The following is a 16685-nucleotide window of genomic DNA, read 5'->3' on the forward strand; positions in this document are numbered from 1 at the left end:
GACTCAATACATCCCGTCACCAATGTCTGCCGGTGGGTCTCATGAGTGTCATCAGTTAATGTGGGCACTGGAGCAGCCTGGCCTCACTGGTGGGGGTGCTCCATCTGGTTGTCTGACCCTGGAAGCTCCTGGAAGAACTCAGTTGTATCTCCAGCCCCAGTGGGAGTAACTCAAGCCCCTTTGCCTTAGGTGACAGCTCACTGTATGCAAACCTCAGCAATTATACCTGCATGTTTGCTGCATGGCTTTGAACATATTGTAGTGCAAGCACTGGTTATAGCAGTAGAGTGCCATTTGGAAGGATCAGCTCTCTGGGTGACTTTGGGCTGAATGTGTCATCCCTGTGATGGCACACAGACTGGGTCTACTCAGCAGTGGCCCCCCAGGATGTGTCACACAATGCACTTCAAGTTATAAATGCAGAAGAGATCAAATAGTTTGGAAATAATTTACTCCTGTGATTATTGCTTCTGTGAATTATAAATTACCCAAAAGCCAGAGCTGTTCGCAGCCAGAGTATTTGCTCTTCAGGCCAGCACTCGAAAGGCTGCTTTTAAGAAATAAGATTTTTAGAGAACAAAAGGGGAAACAAACACTATGAAAATTTAGTTAAATGTAAATGTGTTAAATGGTACATGAACTAGTCAGGTTTTCATGATTTATCAGTTTTAAACTTCAAAGGCTCTGGTTAGCTTGCATTTTTAAAACTAATGAGTTTATCACAGCCAGTGGGGAAAAATGGTTCAAGTATATCAGCTGTAAATTGGTACAAAGCACTAAAAGGGACATTAGCCTCTAATCAGATTCTAACAGTTCATTAAACCTGCCTTTCCTCCGTGGTGCTTTGTCTTCCCCCCTCCTTCTGCCTTTGCCTCCTGTGTAAGCCAGCCTTGTCCCTTTGCTCAGGCGGGTAAAACTTCCTCAGGGACACGATGCAGTATCAGCTCATCCTTCTTTGTCTGTGAGCTAAACAGCCTAAGGGATGTTTGATGATGGTGTATTCCTGATCTCGCTGTAAAATTCAACTGTGCTGCCTATAAATCAAGAAAGCAGAGGGACCTCTCAACTTGCAGAATAGGCACTGGGGGAGCCAGGAGTGCCACGCTGGCTCCTGCTCTTTATCCACCTCAAACCACATCCAAACTGATGGGGCTCAGTGACACCTGAGATCTGCTGCTAATAAGTAAACAATGTGCTGCCCTGGCTGGGAAGAAAGATGTAAAGCTAGGCACAATTTCATCCACCTTCTTTGTGGCATCAGAGACCCTTCCTGCTTTTTTTCCACCTCATGCCTCACACACTGAATAAAGATCAAGGTGCACAAAATAATTTGCTCAGCAAACATAGGAAGGACTTGTTTTTCTTCCTCTTCCTGTTGTGTTAAGCTTAAAAAGTACGGTAAATGCACAGCAGTAGCATAGCATGGACTGGGACATCTCAATAGCTTGACTCGTTTTCATTCTCATATGTTTGAATGCAGAGGTGTCCTGCTGAAAATTACTTGTTTGATCTGAAATTTTATAACTCTAAGCATTTAGAGCTTTTATAAATTATCTAAATCTACTTTTAAAGCAAAGAAATAGAGATTGCACTTTCTTATCTGCTTCACCATCAAGTTTCTGCCTGTCCTGTAGTAAGGAACCACAGCTCTGAGTGCTAAAATACACAGGGTTCAAAGTGAGGGTGACAGGGATTTTAAGCAGGTCATTTTCTCTGCTTGTGGCACCATGTTGGAGCATGGGCATATGAGTTTCCCTTCTTTTCAACATGTTATTTAAATTGCAGTAATGGAATATACAAAAATAAACAGTTCTGCAGTATTTATACCCTGGAAAGTGGAGGTCCTGGGATGAGGTGTATTGATCGGAAAAAAAGAAAATGTTTAAAATAATTTAAATTTTTAAAGCGTGTTTTGGAAGCTCCATTAGGATAGACCATTTTCCTTAAAATTCTACTGAAGCAACCATGGTAAGAAGGCTGTGAATGCATTCCTTATGAATAACGGTGCTACGTAGTGCTGAACGGATCTGCTGCCTGTGAAACACATGGAAAATGTTTTTTTCCATTCTGGTGCAGTTACTGAGGACTACGAGGTACCAGAGCAGAGGTGAGTTTCCAGTCTAGAGCTTGGCCTTCCAGACAGATCTGCAGATTAATAACTTACTGTGAATGAGTCATTTGTAAGTGATGTGTGCTTCAGTTACATTGTTTGAAAAACAGCCGTGATGTCTCTGCATTTCTGTACCACTGACCAAAGTGTCTGGATTTGTAAGGTCCCATTCTAGCTTGAAGGATAAAATGGTTTTTATTCTCTCCATGTTGTCCAAACTAAAGGGCAGCTGAAGACACTTGCTTTGAAACACCAGCCTTGAGCCTTGGCTGGAGAAAAAATTGGTTCAGGTTGAGGTACTGTTTGAACTGAAGGCACAAGAGGTTATTTTGTATGTCTTCATAAACTGCTCCAGTAACAGCAGGATGAGAACTTTCACAGCAGGAATGTTGATTCAGGGAAGCACAGTTCTGCAAATTCTTCTTCAGCTTGAAACTCTTGGCATATATTACGCATAACTACATGGACAGTGTATGTTTTTAACTTACTTTTTTATCTCTTTGTCTCAGAGGTGTTTGGAGATTTTCATTGACAAATGCTGATAACTTTATAAGACAATGATAAGAAATTTGTGGAATCGTAGATGTGTGTTGATTTATAATGTGTGTGGGTACAGGCCTTCACTGTAACTTCTCTCCATACAAGCCTGTGCTTTCTCTACCAGAAGTACAAATGTTTTGACTGAAATCAACTATGCCTAAGTGTACTGCTAAAACCTTCAAACTGTTTGACACCACTGCTTTCCTCTTCAGTTCTAAAGCAAGGAATTCATATACGTGTACCTGTGTGATTAATTTAAAGTTACGAAATAGTAATTGATTTTCCCTTGTTGCTTACAAAGGCTTAGTTCTCTTTTAAGGATAACTGAAAGTATGATTTACTGTTTTAACAGAAGTAGTAACTTGGCAGCTACTCCTTGAAATTACTATTATATCCTCCTCGTTTATTTCCACTGAAAGAAACATACTTCTATAGTATCACAGAACTTAAACCAATGAATTGAAGCAAGTGTTCTTTTCATAATTTTTTGATTAACCTTGTCCTTTTTTGCCTTAGGATATCAGCGCCTTTGAGAACAGAATGTTAATGCTTGATGGGATGCCGGCAGTCAGAGTCAAAACAGAGCTGCTGGAATCTGAGCAAGGGGTAAGCAGAGGTTTGTGTGACCTCACTCTGGTAACCCTTCCCCAGTTTCTCTGTGGTTAGCTGTCCGTCCCATTTTCTTTTCTATGTTTTTCTTTATTTCCACTCTTCTGGAGCATATTTTCTTGGGAGTTGTACTGGTGAGCATCTAGTCTGATCTGCTGGGAGCACAGAACAAAACTCTGCAGATGACTTACTGAAATCATCTGGGATAGTTGAGATGCTCTTGGTGAAATTTTACACCTATTAAAAAAAGGTGCAGTTTAATAAAAGAAAAAGGAATAGATTGCAGTAGAGGAAACTAAATTCATATGTCTGGGAAGTCCATGTATGTATGTATGTATGTTTCCTATTCTGCCTTCTGGGGATATTTGCTATACTGTGATTGTTTCATCCTTTACATGCTTGTCCTGTTCCAGTTTCTGTTTGTGGAAACCTGCTCTCTCTCTGGTGAAATGCACTTGTTTATCATTCAGATTAAGAAGACTAGAAGCCTCAGATGGTTACAGCTGATACCATGTCAACTGCTGAATACTGGACAGATCATGTATTGGATTTTGAATTTTTTTGCAGAACTTGGCATTGGAGTGACAGTTTTTAGGAAAATGGGAGGGTATTTTTGTGCATATGTGGTAAAGTGATTGTAGATGACAACAAGAGTATCTGTATTTAATGGATTTCTTATCATGAAACTTTGTTTCCTTGTGTACATCATGTTATTCCAAAGAACCTAACCCACTTTACTAATCTGAAGACATGTGCCTTCAACAAGCAGCCTAATAGAAGCAGCAATGCTATTGCCTTGTAGGGATGGGCTTTTGCCTAATTCTGTTACTTGGCTTTTTCCCTTTCTGCTATTTTCTCAGTTATTTAATTGAGAATTTAAGTGATATGGAAGGGAGGGAATTAACTTTCAGGATGACTTAACTTGAAACACTTGCAAGGAAATACCAGTTACTCAGGGCGTTTTTGAGGCTTTGAGAGGAAGAAAAAGGTTGGCATTTAATCAAGTTCTTGCTCACCTCTGCCTTCCTGACACCAAATACCCTCAGAAGTTACTCCATTACAATGTAGTTTGTGGGAAAGTAAAAATTGAACTATTGTATGAGCCATGATATGAAAAGACCGAGCCATTTCTAATACCTTCTGGATGCTTTGCATTATGCCTTTGTATGTAACAGAAATGTTTCTCTATAGTGTTCAGAAGACAAAGGTTCCATTGGCATTTGCCTTTGTTCAGTTTGAAATAAATTCTGTGCATGATACATATTGCTGGGTCCTTTATGAAGAGTACTTCCTTTAGCAAAGCGTGAGTTGATTCTGGAAGACCTATTTGGTGTCTTAGGAACTGAAAGGAAATGAATGATCTATATAATTTTTTAATTTCCTTAGAGTTTTTTAATAAAATTTTATGGACTTCTGTATAAGCAGAAAATGATGTCATTTTTTCCCCAGTGACTGAGCCATTGGACAAAGAGCTCATTTGATTTGGAATTTTATGCACTTTGGTACTAATTAAGTAGTGTCTGGTCAAGAGTCTCTGGCACCTTTATGATTCTTCATTAGGGAACAATCAATAAATACAAAATGAATTCTCCAGTTCACTAACAGAGGAGCTGGCCATTAGGATGGCAATTTTCCAGCAAACAGCTTAAACTCTAAAGAGAGCTGGTTGAAACAGATGTTTGGCATGTGCTTCGGAGACTGCTTTGAATATGTAGATGTTGGTATACATAACAGAGACAAGTGTTTGAAGGATGTGATTACCAAAATCAGCACGTGGAGCTGTTTGGGAAGATGAATATTGTAACTGGGAAGCATGAAGTGGGAACTGAAATGTGATCCAAGTTGTAGGAATTTGAAATCGTGGTGTCTGTCTGTGTTGTTATAGCATCCAAAGTCCCTAGAGTTACGCCTCCATCACAGCATACGTGTGTACAGCGAGATGTGACTTCTACTTTGAAAATTTGGGAACTAAGATGGCATTTTGAGTCTTCTGAGTGTAATGGCCAAAGCTTCATCACTTCAGAACTGAACACCAGACAAACCTTTCCGAAACCCAGAGGAAGACATTTGGGTTTTTTGCTGTTCCAGCTCGGTATCAGCTGTTGGCTCTAGGTTTGCTGCAAGGGCAAAAGTGAGACATGGCTTAAGGGTTGTGAAAGAAAGGTTTCATCTGTGATTGGAGAATCATGAAGGTGGTATCAGTTGTGGAGGAGGGAAACCAACAGGGTCTGGAGCACCAGTGGCCCTCAACCAGGATGGTGAGCACTCCTCTATCAGACCGGTGAACAGTGAGTTACCATGTTTTGCCCATGAGGCTTTAGGGTGCTATTGTCTTAGAAGGGCTACAGGACTACTTTGAGTTGTCTCTGCTTCCATATTTCAAATAAACATCTTCTTGATTTTAAAGTATTTTTTAAGGATATATGCCTGTTTCTTGTAGGAATATTGGATGCTTTTCTGCATTTATTCGCATGAATATGTCATCCAGAAAAGGTGTTTTCTCTGTAGTTGTGCCTTGGTTAACTCTTCCTTGTGATTCATGGCCTCCAAGGTGGGCTTCACAGAGAGGACCTTGCTGGGGGAATTTGGGTGTTGTTTGGCCATTCATGAATTCAGGACTGTGTTGCACACCCAGCTGGTCCTCCTGTTGATCTGTTGACTAAAGAAGTAGAAAGTACTCAGCTTAGCTTTTTTGCTAAAGTGAACAGTGATCATTGCAATAACTTGACAACATGAAAGTAAAAAAACTCAGAAAAAAGGAACATTACCTTTCCTTTTATACCTACAGCACCAAAATGAAAGTACAATTGGAGAAAAAATGTTTTTATACAAACAACACCAGCCTTTAACCTTAAGTTACTTTTTCACTTACTTTTTGTGACATACGGCTGTGGTGAAAGGCCGTGTGCATTTCATTCATAAGAAATTGATCTTCCCTGTACTGCTCTGGGCAACTTGGTCTTCACCAGGTTGTCTGTTGACTATGTATGGTGGTAATAGAAGTCACCCGTGATGTAGATGAGAACCAGGACAGAGCAGACACTAGCATTTCCTGCTGTATTTGAATACCAAGCTAGGCAATCAATCAGCTAGACAATATGCCGTTGTTGTTTCTTGTTTTCCTATTGGAGACTTCAGTCTTTCTGCAAAAGAGATTAAGTATCATGTAAGGTTCTTCTCTACCCTTTGTGCATGAGCTCTAAAATCTTTGACTTTTGTTAAAGTTTGTTTTGTGTTAAATGTTTTGTTTTGTTTTGTTTCATGATTCCTCTGTGTCTTTCACTGTTTGGGTGCTCTGTTCACACCAGGGCTGCTGATACCACTGAAAAGTTTTAAGAAGTTTTCTTAAATAGTAGTATTTCAGTCCTTACACTGCACAAGTGTTGCTTATCTAGAGCAAGTGAAGGTGGGTTTAAAATGCAATACCGCAGAAGGAATAAGCAAAGAAAGTGTAGTCCAGCTGAGATTTTAGGGTAGCCCTGGGAGAATGAAACTGTGTGAGCTACTCTAAGCTGCAAAGCAGCCCAGTCTCTAGCTGATTCTGAAAGGAAATTGGAGCTGACATTTCAGCTACGCCCCATGCACTAGATCCTTGGAGCCTGTGACTGGAGAAGAGGTGAGCAGGACTCTGGAACTGCAGCCTGTATCAATGCAGTGAAGACAATCCTTTACCAACGCAGATTTAAAAGACACTGAGTTCAAGTTAGATCATTGTGGGAGAATAGGATTTAGGCAGTCCGTAAGGAAGACTTGCCTTATGAGATAGGGGTTGCTAGTTAGATTTGGAATAAAGAAGTACTTACAAGGGAAATGGATTTTCTCTTTGCTTTGGAAAAAGTTAAAACAGTTCTGCATTGTTTTATTGTCACCAATTTAGAGTAGTTTAATGATTTTTAGAAGGCCATCAGCATTAGCAAGAACACATGCTTATTTTTCCAGTGAACTACTGTCCTTAATTTTACACAGGACATTTAATGCAGTCTATTGTTTGAGGCTTCAGGAAGACACAGTGCTGCTTTAATGACTTTATCACAAATGAAAAAAAGACATTACATAAAAGATATCACATTGCCCTTTAACAAGGCTTCATTATTATCTCCCCTACTGTGGAACAGAAGCTAGCATTGCTAATAAATTGGGAGAATTACTTTAGAAATGTGAATTTGCTTATCATTTAATATCCTCCAGTGACCTACAGCTTTAGATCTTTTGGGCTGCAGTAAAACCTTTGTCTGTCAGTTATCAGCTTCAAAAAGAGGATGTGAAGAAGGTGATCCCTCCCCGTGAGGCTGAAGGTGGGATACTTCAGCAGGAAAAAAAAACCTTCATTCTTGTCTGTGCCAAAAACTATTCCGGAAGTAATACTTCTCGTTATAAAAATGCATGGAAGCTGGATTAATATATTGGTAATAGACACTGGGTAGAGAATTTATTAGCTGGTGGCTACTATTAAGAAGTTAGGATGGATAGTGTTGACTGGCTTCAGTGTGAGGTTTGAAAGTCCTGCTAGTCATTGCAGAATATGGCCCAGTTCTAAAAATTGGTAAATGTATCTGACTTAGTGTTCAGTTGCACTTTCTCAAGTATTTGCTGAGTTGGGCCATAAGCTTTTGTTAAAAGGAGATATAAATGTGGGACTTACATCCCACAATCAATCTTCAAATACAGAGAATGATGAACCACTAATTTTCATCAGTCTTTTTGTTTCCAGATCTGCAGTCTCATCTGTTCCTTTGCCTGCATTTTGTCCTCTCAAATCATTACTGAAGGATTATATATCCTACTCTGAATTCTCCTCCTAATTCTTCTTGATCTGGCTCCATTCGAATCACTTATCATGACTGAATTATGAAAAGAAATTACTGAAATGACAAAAGCCTTTAACAAGCCAATATTGTTCTGTGTCTTTCATAGCCAGCCAAATTATCTTGTTGTCTCATATCTGAAGAATGCCATCCATCCTTATGTTGTTACATAGATAAACATGTTTTACTTCAGCCTGGGTAATAGTGACATAAATATTTTATTTTTAAAGATTTCCAAAAATACCTATTCACGTTCAGTTGAGAATAGTCTCAGTGACAAAGCGTGCTCTGTGACTGTATGGGGAACTGTTTTGCGGTGATTCATTCAGCTTGGGTACATTCTTTTTATTAGTAGAAGAAAGAGCACTTCTGGTATTTGCTGTTGTCATTTGTGAATTTATGCTTCCTTCAATTACTTACTTGTTTTCTGAATTACTTAATGTTTAGCATGACTGATTTGGGGAAACAAGTTGCGTACGGACAGTGCACATGTATCAATCTCTTCTGCAAAGAAAGCCCTTCTTTTACTATCTGTTGGTTTTCTTCATCTTGCAGTAGACATCACTCAAGGAGTGATAGTGAGGTGTTAGAATCACTGCTGGTACAATTCATTGGTTGCTTTACAGTGCCGTAAATGTAGGATATTCTTCAGAAAGAGAATCAAGATCTGACTCCAGAACCAGGAAGGAACTAACTCACAGGGCATGATGCAAAGCTATGTGAGTTGTACCTAAGGAGATAGAGCTGTATTTTCTGAGCACTGCTGAAGGTTGTGCTTGCAGCCCAGAAGGGTACAAGACACATTCCAGAAGGGTTATGTCAGTTGGATTAATTAAGTCAAATCAAGCATTGCAAACCAATGAATACTGCAGGTGCTGTTTCATGTTGCTTGGAAGCTTGCATGAAGAAAAAAGGTAGCCAGCTCCTACATCTTCGCTGTCATCCTGGCAGTCTTGTTCAATCCATTGCCAGTGACTCAATGACATTGGAGAGGGTAGGGTCAACTGATCACTGGTCCAAGAAAAACCTAACCCAAACGCAGAAAGGGAGTGGCTGTATACATCCTGCAAGTCATACTTGCATGTGAAATCATGGATATCCTCTATTATATGGAGATGGGGAGGGTAGGAAAAAGATTGTGGGTGCTGCTTTTGCTTAGAGCTGGTGACCTGTATCTGAAACTACATCCTGAGACATCTTTACTGCTTCTGGGACCCAAACTGCCCACTTTGGGCATGTCTCTGCACTGCTGCATTGCCAAACACTGAGTCTTCACAGTGTTTCATGTTCCTTAGTCCTTTTGAAGTCAGCTCATGTGTAGAGAGCCAATGGGTTTTATCATGGATGTAAGTGTGGTTTCCTTATTTGTTTTTTTTGTGTTTTTTTCCCTCTTGGGATCAGACCCAAAAATGCAATAGAAAGGTAATAGATTTAAGACTAATAGGAAATGATAGCTTAACCACCTCACCAGGCAGTCTTTTTGCCAAGTTAACCAAGACTGCAGAATAAAAATGCAGGTGGGGTTGTAAGATGTATGATGCTGTCTGAAATTCACACTAAGTGAAGTATCCCAGATCCTCTGAGACTTAATTTACTGACCACTATCTGCCGTTGCTTTCCTTTCCTCAGCAGCTAAATTGACTGTTACAGAGCACAGCAGGGAATGTGCTCCTTAATCTGTCTGGTGGTGTTTGTTGTATGTATGGTAGGAACAGGGGGATTTTCACTTGTGGGTGAAAACTTAATTGTGTGAGGCATTGTACCAATAAAGGGTGGTCCTAGGGTATCTAGGTTTAATTAATCAGAAGTTTAGACTGTCTTTTAATGGCCTTCTTCAGATATTAGTGACTGTGCTTATTAGGAATTCAGCAGCAAGTGTAAAGGAGTGAGGCAGAGGAATATCTCTGATCCAAACAGCGTGTGTTTAGCCAATACTGCCACGCCCAAAAGAGATTTCCTATGTCTATAGTAATAGAGGGGCAGCAAGAAGATGATTTCACTTACAAGAAATATAGATTTTTATGAAGAACTATTTGGTAGAGGAGAAGGATAATACTTTGTCTGCCAAGACTGGAGTAAGTTTCATAGAGAATGTGGGATGTTACCCAGAAACTTAACACAGCTTAATATTGTTAGAGTTCCATGGGAAAATCACAGTTACAGAATATGTATGTTAAATACATGAATTGATAAGTTTTATGTGCTCTTATGGATTGGAAAAATAATGTTGCCTTTGGGAGAAGAGAAGTTGACCCTTTGATTGGAGCGTAGTGTTGAAGTTCATTGTGAGATTATAGTTCGGTTGCTGTCTATCCCCCATCAACTATTTCATGAGCTCACCTTCAAGCCAGTTTGCTTTTTGATGATGTATGACCTCTCAGCTTGCTCTGCTACCAGAGCTTATGATAGGAATCTCCTGGAAGATTTATTCAGCTGAGAAACTGGGCATAAAGAACGACAAGCATGATATATACAAGCTGTATATGTGTCGGTTACTGTGAATCCTAAGTCTACATTTTGGGTTGAAAATTGATTCTTTCTTCAAAATGTGAAAGGTCAACTTTTCTATTACTTCACAAAAGAAGTCACTGAAAATAGTTAAAAAAAATTTGCAAGAAAAAATTTAACCATCCAAATAACTACAATTAATCTAATTCTCCTTGATAACCCCAGTTCCAGTGACTCTTGTGTGCCCTCTATTTCATTCTCTTTGGGGAGTCTAATATTGACAGTTTATCTGTAATTTTGATTGAGTTTGCAATCCTGACTGAGGAACCAGTAAGGTACGGATTTTTGCTCTTATGCATCGTGCCAGAAGGGTATTAATGCTGTAGTCATGGAAGCTCAGAGCATGCCATATATCAGCTGGTACACAGCACTGTATTCTAAAATCCTGTTGCACCTCTACCTCAAAACTCACCATAGGTCTGTGTTGTTTCATGTCACAGTGCAGTGCAATTCTAAGATATAGCAATGAGCATTTTAGACTTCATATGTGGAACTATTATTGGCATATGAAAAGCAGTTACTCTTCTCGTCTGGTAACTCGCTTGGGCATCTGAAGTTTAGTTCAGGTTGCAATGGCAGTGAAATTCAATTTCTGAATTACTTAATGAGGTTACAAGTGTACATGACCCCTCTGTTCCTATTAAGAAACTGAGGAAGGTGAGTTAGGTAATCCTGCTTTTCTTGAAAGAAAGCTGCCTTGAATTACCTCATTACTTCTGTCTATGATTTTATATATCAATGGGTAGTGCAGGCCTGCTGGTGCATGGTAACTTCTTTGTGGTCCAGAGCTCTTGATTAAAGATGTTTTCTATTGAAACATCTCTGTGAAATAATTGTTAATCACAAAATCTATAAGTTACAGTTACTTAGCTAGGAGAAAAGTTAGTCATTGTGTTTGTTTGTTCTACTCTCAGGTGAGTTTAATGGAACTTTTTTGTTTGTTTTAATGCTCATTAGAGTAGTCAGGTCATTATGACAGTCTGTATTTTGTTCACCAGGGCACGTTCGTATGTTCAAAGTAGAAATCAGATGGAAGTGACTGGGCTCTTGTCCTTTCCCTTTGACTTGGGTAAAGTGAAATATTTTCTCTTCCTGGTTCTCAGTTTGGTAATTGCTATACTGTATTTCTTTAAGGACTCTTGAAGTGAGAAGTATTGTGTAAGTGTGCATTGTTACTATATTTATTTTTATTATATGGTGGCTAGCCCAAGAAAAATAAGCATAAGCCAATATAACTCAGTAATTTACAGTATCACGAATGCTTCAGCAGCATAAGACAAATGCCATTATGTTATGATAGTACCAAAATTATTTTAATCCTTGCTGTTGGTTATGAGAAGGGATTACTTCTACTTTTCTCTTGTTCATTGATGTTCTGTTAGCTTTTCTTTTCTGTTGGCGGTTGTTTTATAAACAGTCTTTTTAATGTATATTTTACTCTTTTTCTGTATCCTGCTGGGGAAGTACTGAAAGAGCTGTATATATTTTTTAGCATCATTGGCTTTTTTTCCTTACTTCTCCCTGTAGAGTCGAGTCCTTACATAAATTACTTTAAAGTTTCTGTTTTCTTGAATTTTTTTTTGTTTGTTGGTTTGGTTTGTTTTTTATTGTTTTTAAGTTCCCTTCACAATCTCCTCACTCTCCTCCTCTCCCCACCCCCACCCTGTTACACATTGTGAGGATGAATATTTAACAAACTGTTATTCAGGCTGCATATGCTTTGAGACATCCTTTTACAGATGTTGTTACTGCTTGGTTGCGTCACTTAAACATACCAGAAAACCGTAGGAACCAGAGGCAGAAAAAGCCAGCAGCAACCAAAGCTGGTGTTTGTCCTGCCCTGCCAGCACAGGTCACTGCTCATGCCTGCCATTGCCCAAGGATGGAGCCCAAGCAGATAAGGACAGTAAGACCCAGCCCATCAGGGTGGGCAGGGAACAAGGAAGAGGAGGAGAGCTGCTGAGGATGCAGTGGAGAGAGGACAGGTGATCTTCCCAAGCAAGGCTTGTTCATGGAAAGGATCGTGTCAGATCAGCCCCCCCAGCCCTGTCTCCTCCAAATGGCCTCGCTTCCCCTGGTTCCTGGAGGGAACACCAGCCATGCAGATGTCACATGCATCCTGCCTCCTTGGGCTCTGTTGATGTTTGTAGCTTGTTTCCTACTTTCGTAATATATGCTAGAGATTGGTACTGATACTGAGACACTGACTTTGGCTTTGATCTTCCTCTGTGATGCTGTGTGTGGAGCTTATGTCATTGCAGTGAGGGAGTTACTGGAAATTCTGTAGCAGTCATATCAGTTTGTCCTTGGAAGACAGCAGCGTCACCCTCTCTTGCCTGGGCTACAGATTTGCTCGGTTATGTTTTTAGTATAGTAGATGTCCTTCCATGACATTTTTCGCTTTCTTTGATAGTTTTTTGCCAGTTTCTAGCACTTGTCACACAGGGTAGAAGAAGGTGCTGCAAGAATATTAGTGAGCTGTATCCCCTTTCAGCCACGAACCCACATTTTCCTTGTTCATCCTTGTACTGCTGATGTAGTGGTAGAAATTCTTGTTGCCTTTCATATTCCCTGCAAGTCTGAACTCCAGCTGGGCTTTGGCTTTCCCAGCACTACCCTTGTGTTCCTGTGTGGTATTTGTGTGTTCATCCTTTTCTTGCTCTTCCTGCTATACTGCCTTTTTGTACTGGAGCTCCTTCACGTGTTTCATGTCTCCCAAACTGTTCTCCTGATGCTTCTTGCTTTTCTGAGTGGTTACATATACTAGTGTTGTAGTTGGATCTCCTTAAGGACCTTCCAGTTCTCCTGTGCTGTTTAAGCCTTTTAGAGGTATCTCCCGTGGGATCCCACTTAGTTACCTGAGAACTTCTGCTCTCTTGTAGTTGAGAGTCTAGATTGATCTGGACTAGACATTTGTTAGTACCATTCTTTCTTCACTCTCCTCAGGCTCTCAAACTCCATTGCTTAGAGGTCATCACATCCACTGATTACCACAGCTCCACCTGTTCTCTTTCCACACAAACAGTGGTTATTTTGGATTTTTTTCCATATGGGATATTATGAGAATGCAGGCATGATCACAGTGCACCCAATGAGAGGTGGTTCTTACGCATACAATGGCAGCTGTTGTCATGTACCTCCAGAAGGCACAAGCAAAAAGCAAGCATACAGCAACAGTGCCCTGGTATACCAGCCTGTACCTGTCAGGGTGCAGCTGGGGACCACATGAGCCGAAGGTGACGTTTAGTATTGCAAGTGTTCACTGCTCTTTGAGCTCCGTGGAGATTCCCCTGATAACCAGAGGCTGTGCTGTAGGTTTTGACCTGTAAAACCCTGTCTTGCACCTGGCTACTGCCATCCTGAGACTGCAGTAGGAGCTTAAGGTGTAGTGGTATAAATGGTGGTGGCAATGAGAGCATTTCCTGGGACAGACTCTTGATTTATTTTCCCATTACTTATAGTAATAGGATGAGGTGTCTGGGGAGGGCAGAAGCTATGGTGTTGAGAAAAAAAGACTTGAATTTTTCTTCCTTCAGCTACCGAGCATTGTGGAACAATGCTGTATGATAACTTCACAGTACTATAAACATTATGTTTAATAGAGTACTTAGGGCATTTATACTAATATGTTGTTCTATCGTTGAGTAAAAAGCAGTAATGTTATTGATGGCTTTTGACAAAAAAAAAGTCCCCTGTGGAAGTAGTAGTGGTGTGGGCCATGGTTTTTATGGTAGAACAGCAGTTTGGGAAGCTCGTGTCCACTGTTAGCTCCTCTGAGGTTGTTGCAGTGCAGGGATGTGCTCTAAGCTAGGAAAAAAAATAGGAAAAAAACCCAAAACACCTTTAAGAGTTTTTCCTCTCTAAATTCGGGTCATTTTACAGATCCAGGTTAAGGTGTAGGTATAAACTGATTAAAATGTTAGATCTGCAACATCCACAGTTCTGTGTGATCTGGAGGTTAAAACATGCTGTGCAAACATGGCACAGAAAACATTATTGATTTTCATGATAGAAAACTTATGAAACAGCACAGAGAAATAGAATAGAGGCCAAAACAGTCGCATTGGCTTCTGAATAGTATTCATTTTACAGAATAAGCTAAAAAATACGGAGTGAAAAGGTAAGTATTACTTATGCCTGGTCTTGGAAAACAGTTAATCGTTCGGCTTATTGAAGCTTGAGTTTCTTTCCTTTGTTGCTGTACATGTTAGTTTTCATGAGTGGATTTAGACTGAATGACTTGAAATATGCTTAATTTTTTTCCCTGAATAACCATTCGCAGTATTGATGGGATAAAGAGACAGTTTAAGACAACTGTTAACATGAAATAAGTGTGTAAGTTGTTAGTATTGAATACCCAAATATTAATTTATTCTTATGTTAAAATTCCATAAATACTTCGAGTCTAAAAAGAGGTCACCTTGAGTTTCATAACAATTTTACTGTGTAGATTGTGACCTTACTGTTGTAAGAAAAAAGAATAAGTATTTCTTAAAGGCTAAACAGTAATAAAATAGCTGCCTTCTCTAGAAATTCAGTAGCTTTAAATGGATTATGGAGGGACACTTGCAGCTTCTCTTAAGTTAGTGTTGGCAAGTTTGTCTGCAAACCCTAAGGTGAAAAGACACAAAACAGTACTCAAAGTATCATAGAATAATTACGGTTGGAAAAGACCTCCATGATCATCAAGTCCAGTCTTTGACCTAATACCACCAAGTGCACTAAACCGTATCTCAAGGTGCCACGTTTCCTTGTTTTTTGAACGCTTCCAGGGATGGTGACTCTACCACTTCCTTGGGGATCCTGTCCCAATGCTTAACCAGTTTCAGTGAACAAATTTGTCCTAATATCCAACCTGATAAAGTAAATCCAAATCACGTATACAGAGCATAAAATATCTGGTCCGCAGTGGAAAGCATGCTGCGAGCTTGTTCTTGAAATTCAATATTAAGTATTGAATACTGAACATTAGGTGTTCAGCAGAGAATGTAAATATCTGCTTGGCTTTTAAGAACTGAAGGAGTTCTGTTACTTACTCATGGCACTAACTCAAGGCCAGGGTGTACCATGCAGGAACCTTAAATCTGTAAAAACTGCTACCATAATCTCTAGAAGTCTTTAACAGTCTTTAAAATAATTGAAAGAAATCAATTGGATTAAATGTCCTTGCATTTTAAGGCAGAGTAATGTATGACGTTAGGTAATACATTACTAACATAATACTTGTTCTTAGTTTTGTTTAAACTCTTCTGTTAAGATAATGTGCAGTACATCTACAACAAGGAAGGTTTTTGTGAAGTAGTGAATTTTAAATATTCTTTATTGACTAATTTTATTCGTATCAAATGCCAGGATAAAGCGTGTATGAAAAGGTTTATTGTTGATTAGGTACCCTGATTTTTTAATACATTGCTTGCTTTCACTCAAATGATTTCTAAAACCATATTATGTCTAAAAAGATAAATGTTTTTGTTGTTATCCATTCATTAGTGGTGAGGGCAAATTACATCAGCAAACGTAGCTGGAGCGCATACTCTGTTAAGCTAACTTTCTGTTTAAAAATTCCATAATAACATTAGATGAATTTGCCGTGCTCAGTTTAAAATAAGGGAAAATACCTTTTGCCATCTAAAAGATGGATGATGTAGGTCAGTAACTGAGCCCTGACCATTTCTCTGGTGTGTTTAGGAGTTGCTGTTTACATTGAGTGTGTTCCTGAACTGCTGCTCCACGGCGTAATGTTATTGCCAGAGAACACGATGACTGTGCACACTCATGGGTGCCAGATGCAATTTAAATAAAAGCCCATGTGAAGGAGTATGGTATAGGCAGTAATGGCATGAAAGGGTGAAGATGGATCAGTGATGCTCTGAATCCTTGGGAACTGAAAGTAGGCAGAGGGATAGAAACTCATGGTGGGAATATGTTGCCATGCCAACCAAGTAATTTCTCTAACAGGAGGAAACTGGTAATGAATAACTGCTGAGTGGGAACTTTAAGAGAAAAACATGCTCTGTGCAAAACCAAAAGGTTACATTTTTGATAATCGACCTTCATCATTCCCCCTATGAAATTCTGCACTGGCAATCTGTCTGTCAGAGCTTCCTGCTGTC

At 39.6% G+C, this 16685-nt stretch overlaps 1 protein-coding gene across 12 annotated transcripts in view; it reads left to right on the top strand.

Moving 5' to 3' along the window:
• Window positions 1–16685, top strand: part of KLF12 (KLF transcription factor 12) — a 236064-nt gene that overhangs the window by 85940 nt on the left and 133439 nt on the right. For 10 of the 12 annotated variants that reach the window (XM_069009020.1, XM_069009059.1, XM_069009124.1 and 7 more), the window contains one exon: window positions 3167–3256. The exons of 1 other annotated variant lie outside the window; for it this stretch is intronic. In XM_069009020.1, the coding sequence (XP_068865121.1) occupies window positions 3167–3256 (90 nt within the window). Of the gene's footprint in view, window positions 1–1748; window positions 2108–3166; window positions 3257–16685 lie in introns of those variants that run through there. One more of the 12 variants, XM_069009050.1, reaches the window with a different exon arrangement.

This window comes from Aphelocoma coerulescens, chromosome 1, assembly GCF_041296385.1.
Source record: "Aphelocoma coerulescens isolate FSJ_1873_10779 chromosome 1, UR_Acoe_1.0, whole genome shotgun sequence".
Lineage (NCBI taxonomy): Eukaryota > Metazoa > Chordata > Aves > Passeriformes > Corvidae > Aphelocoma > Aphelocoma coerulescens.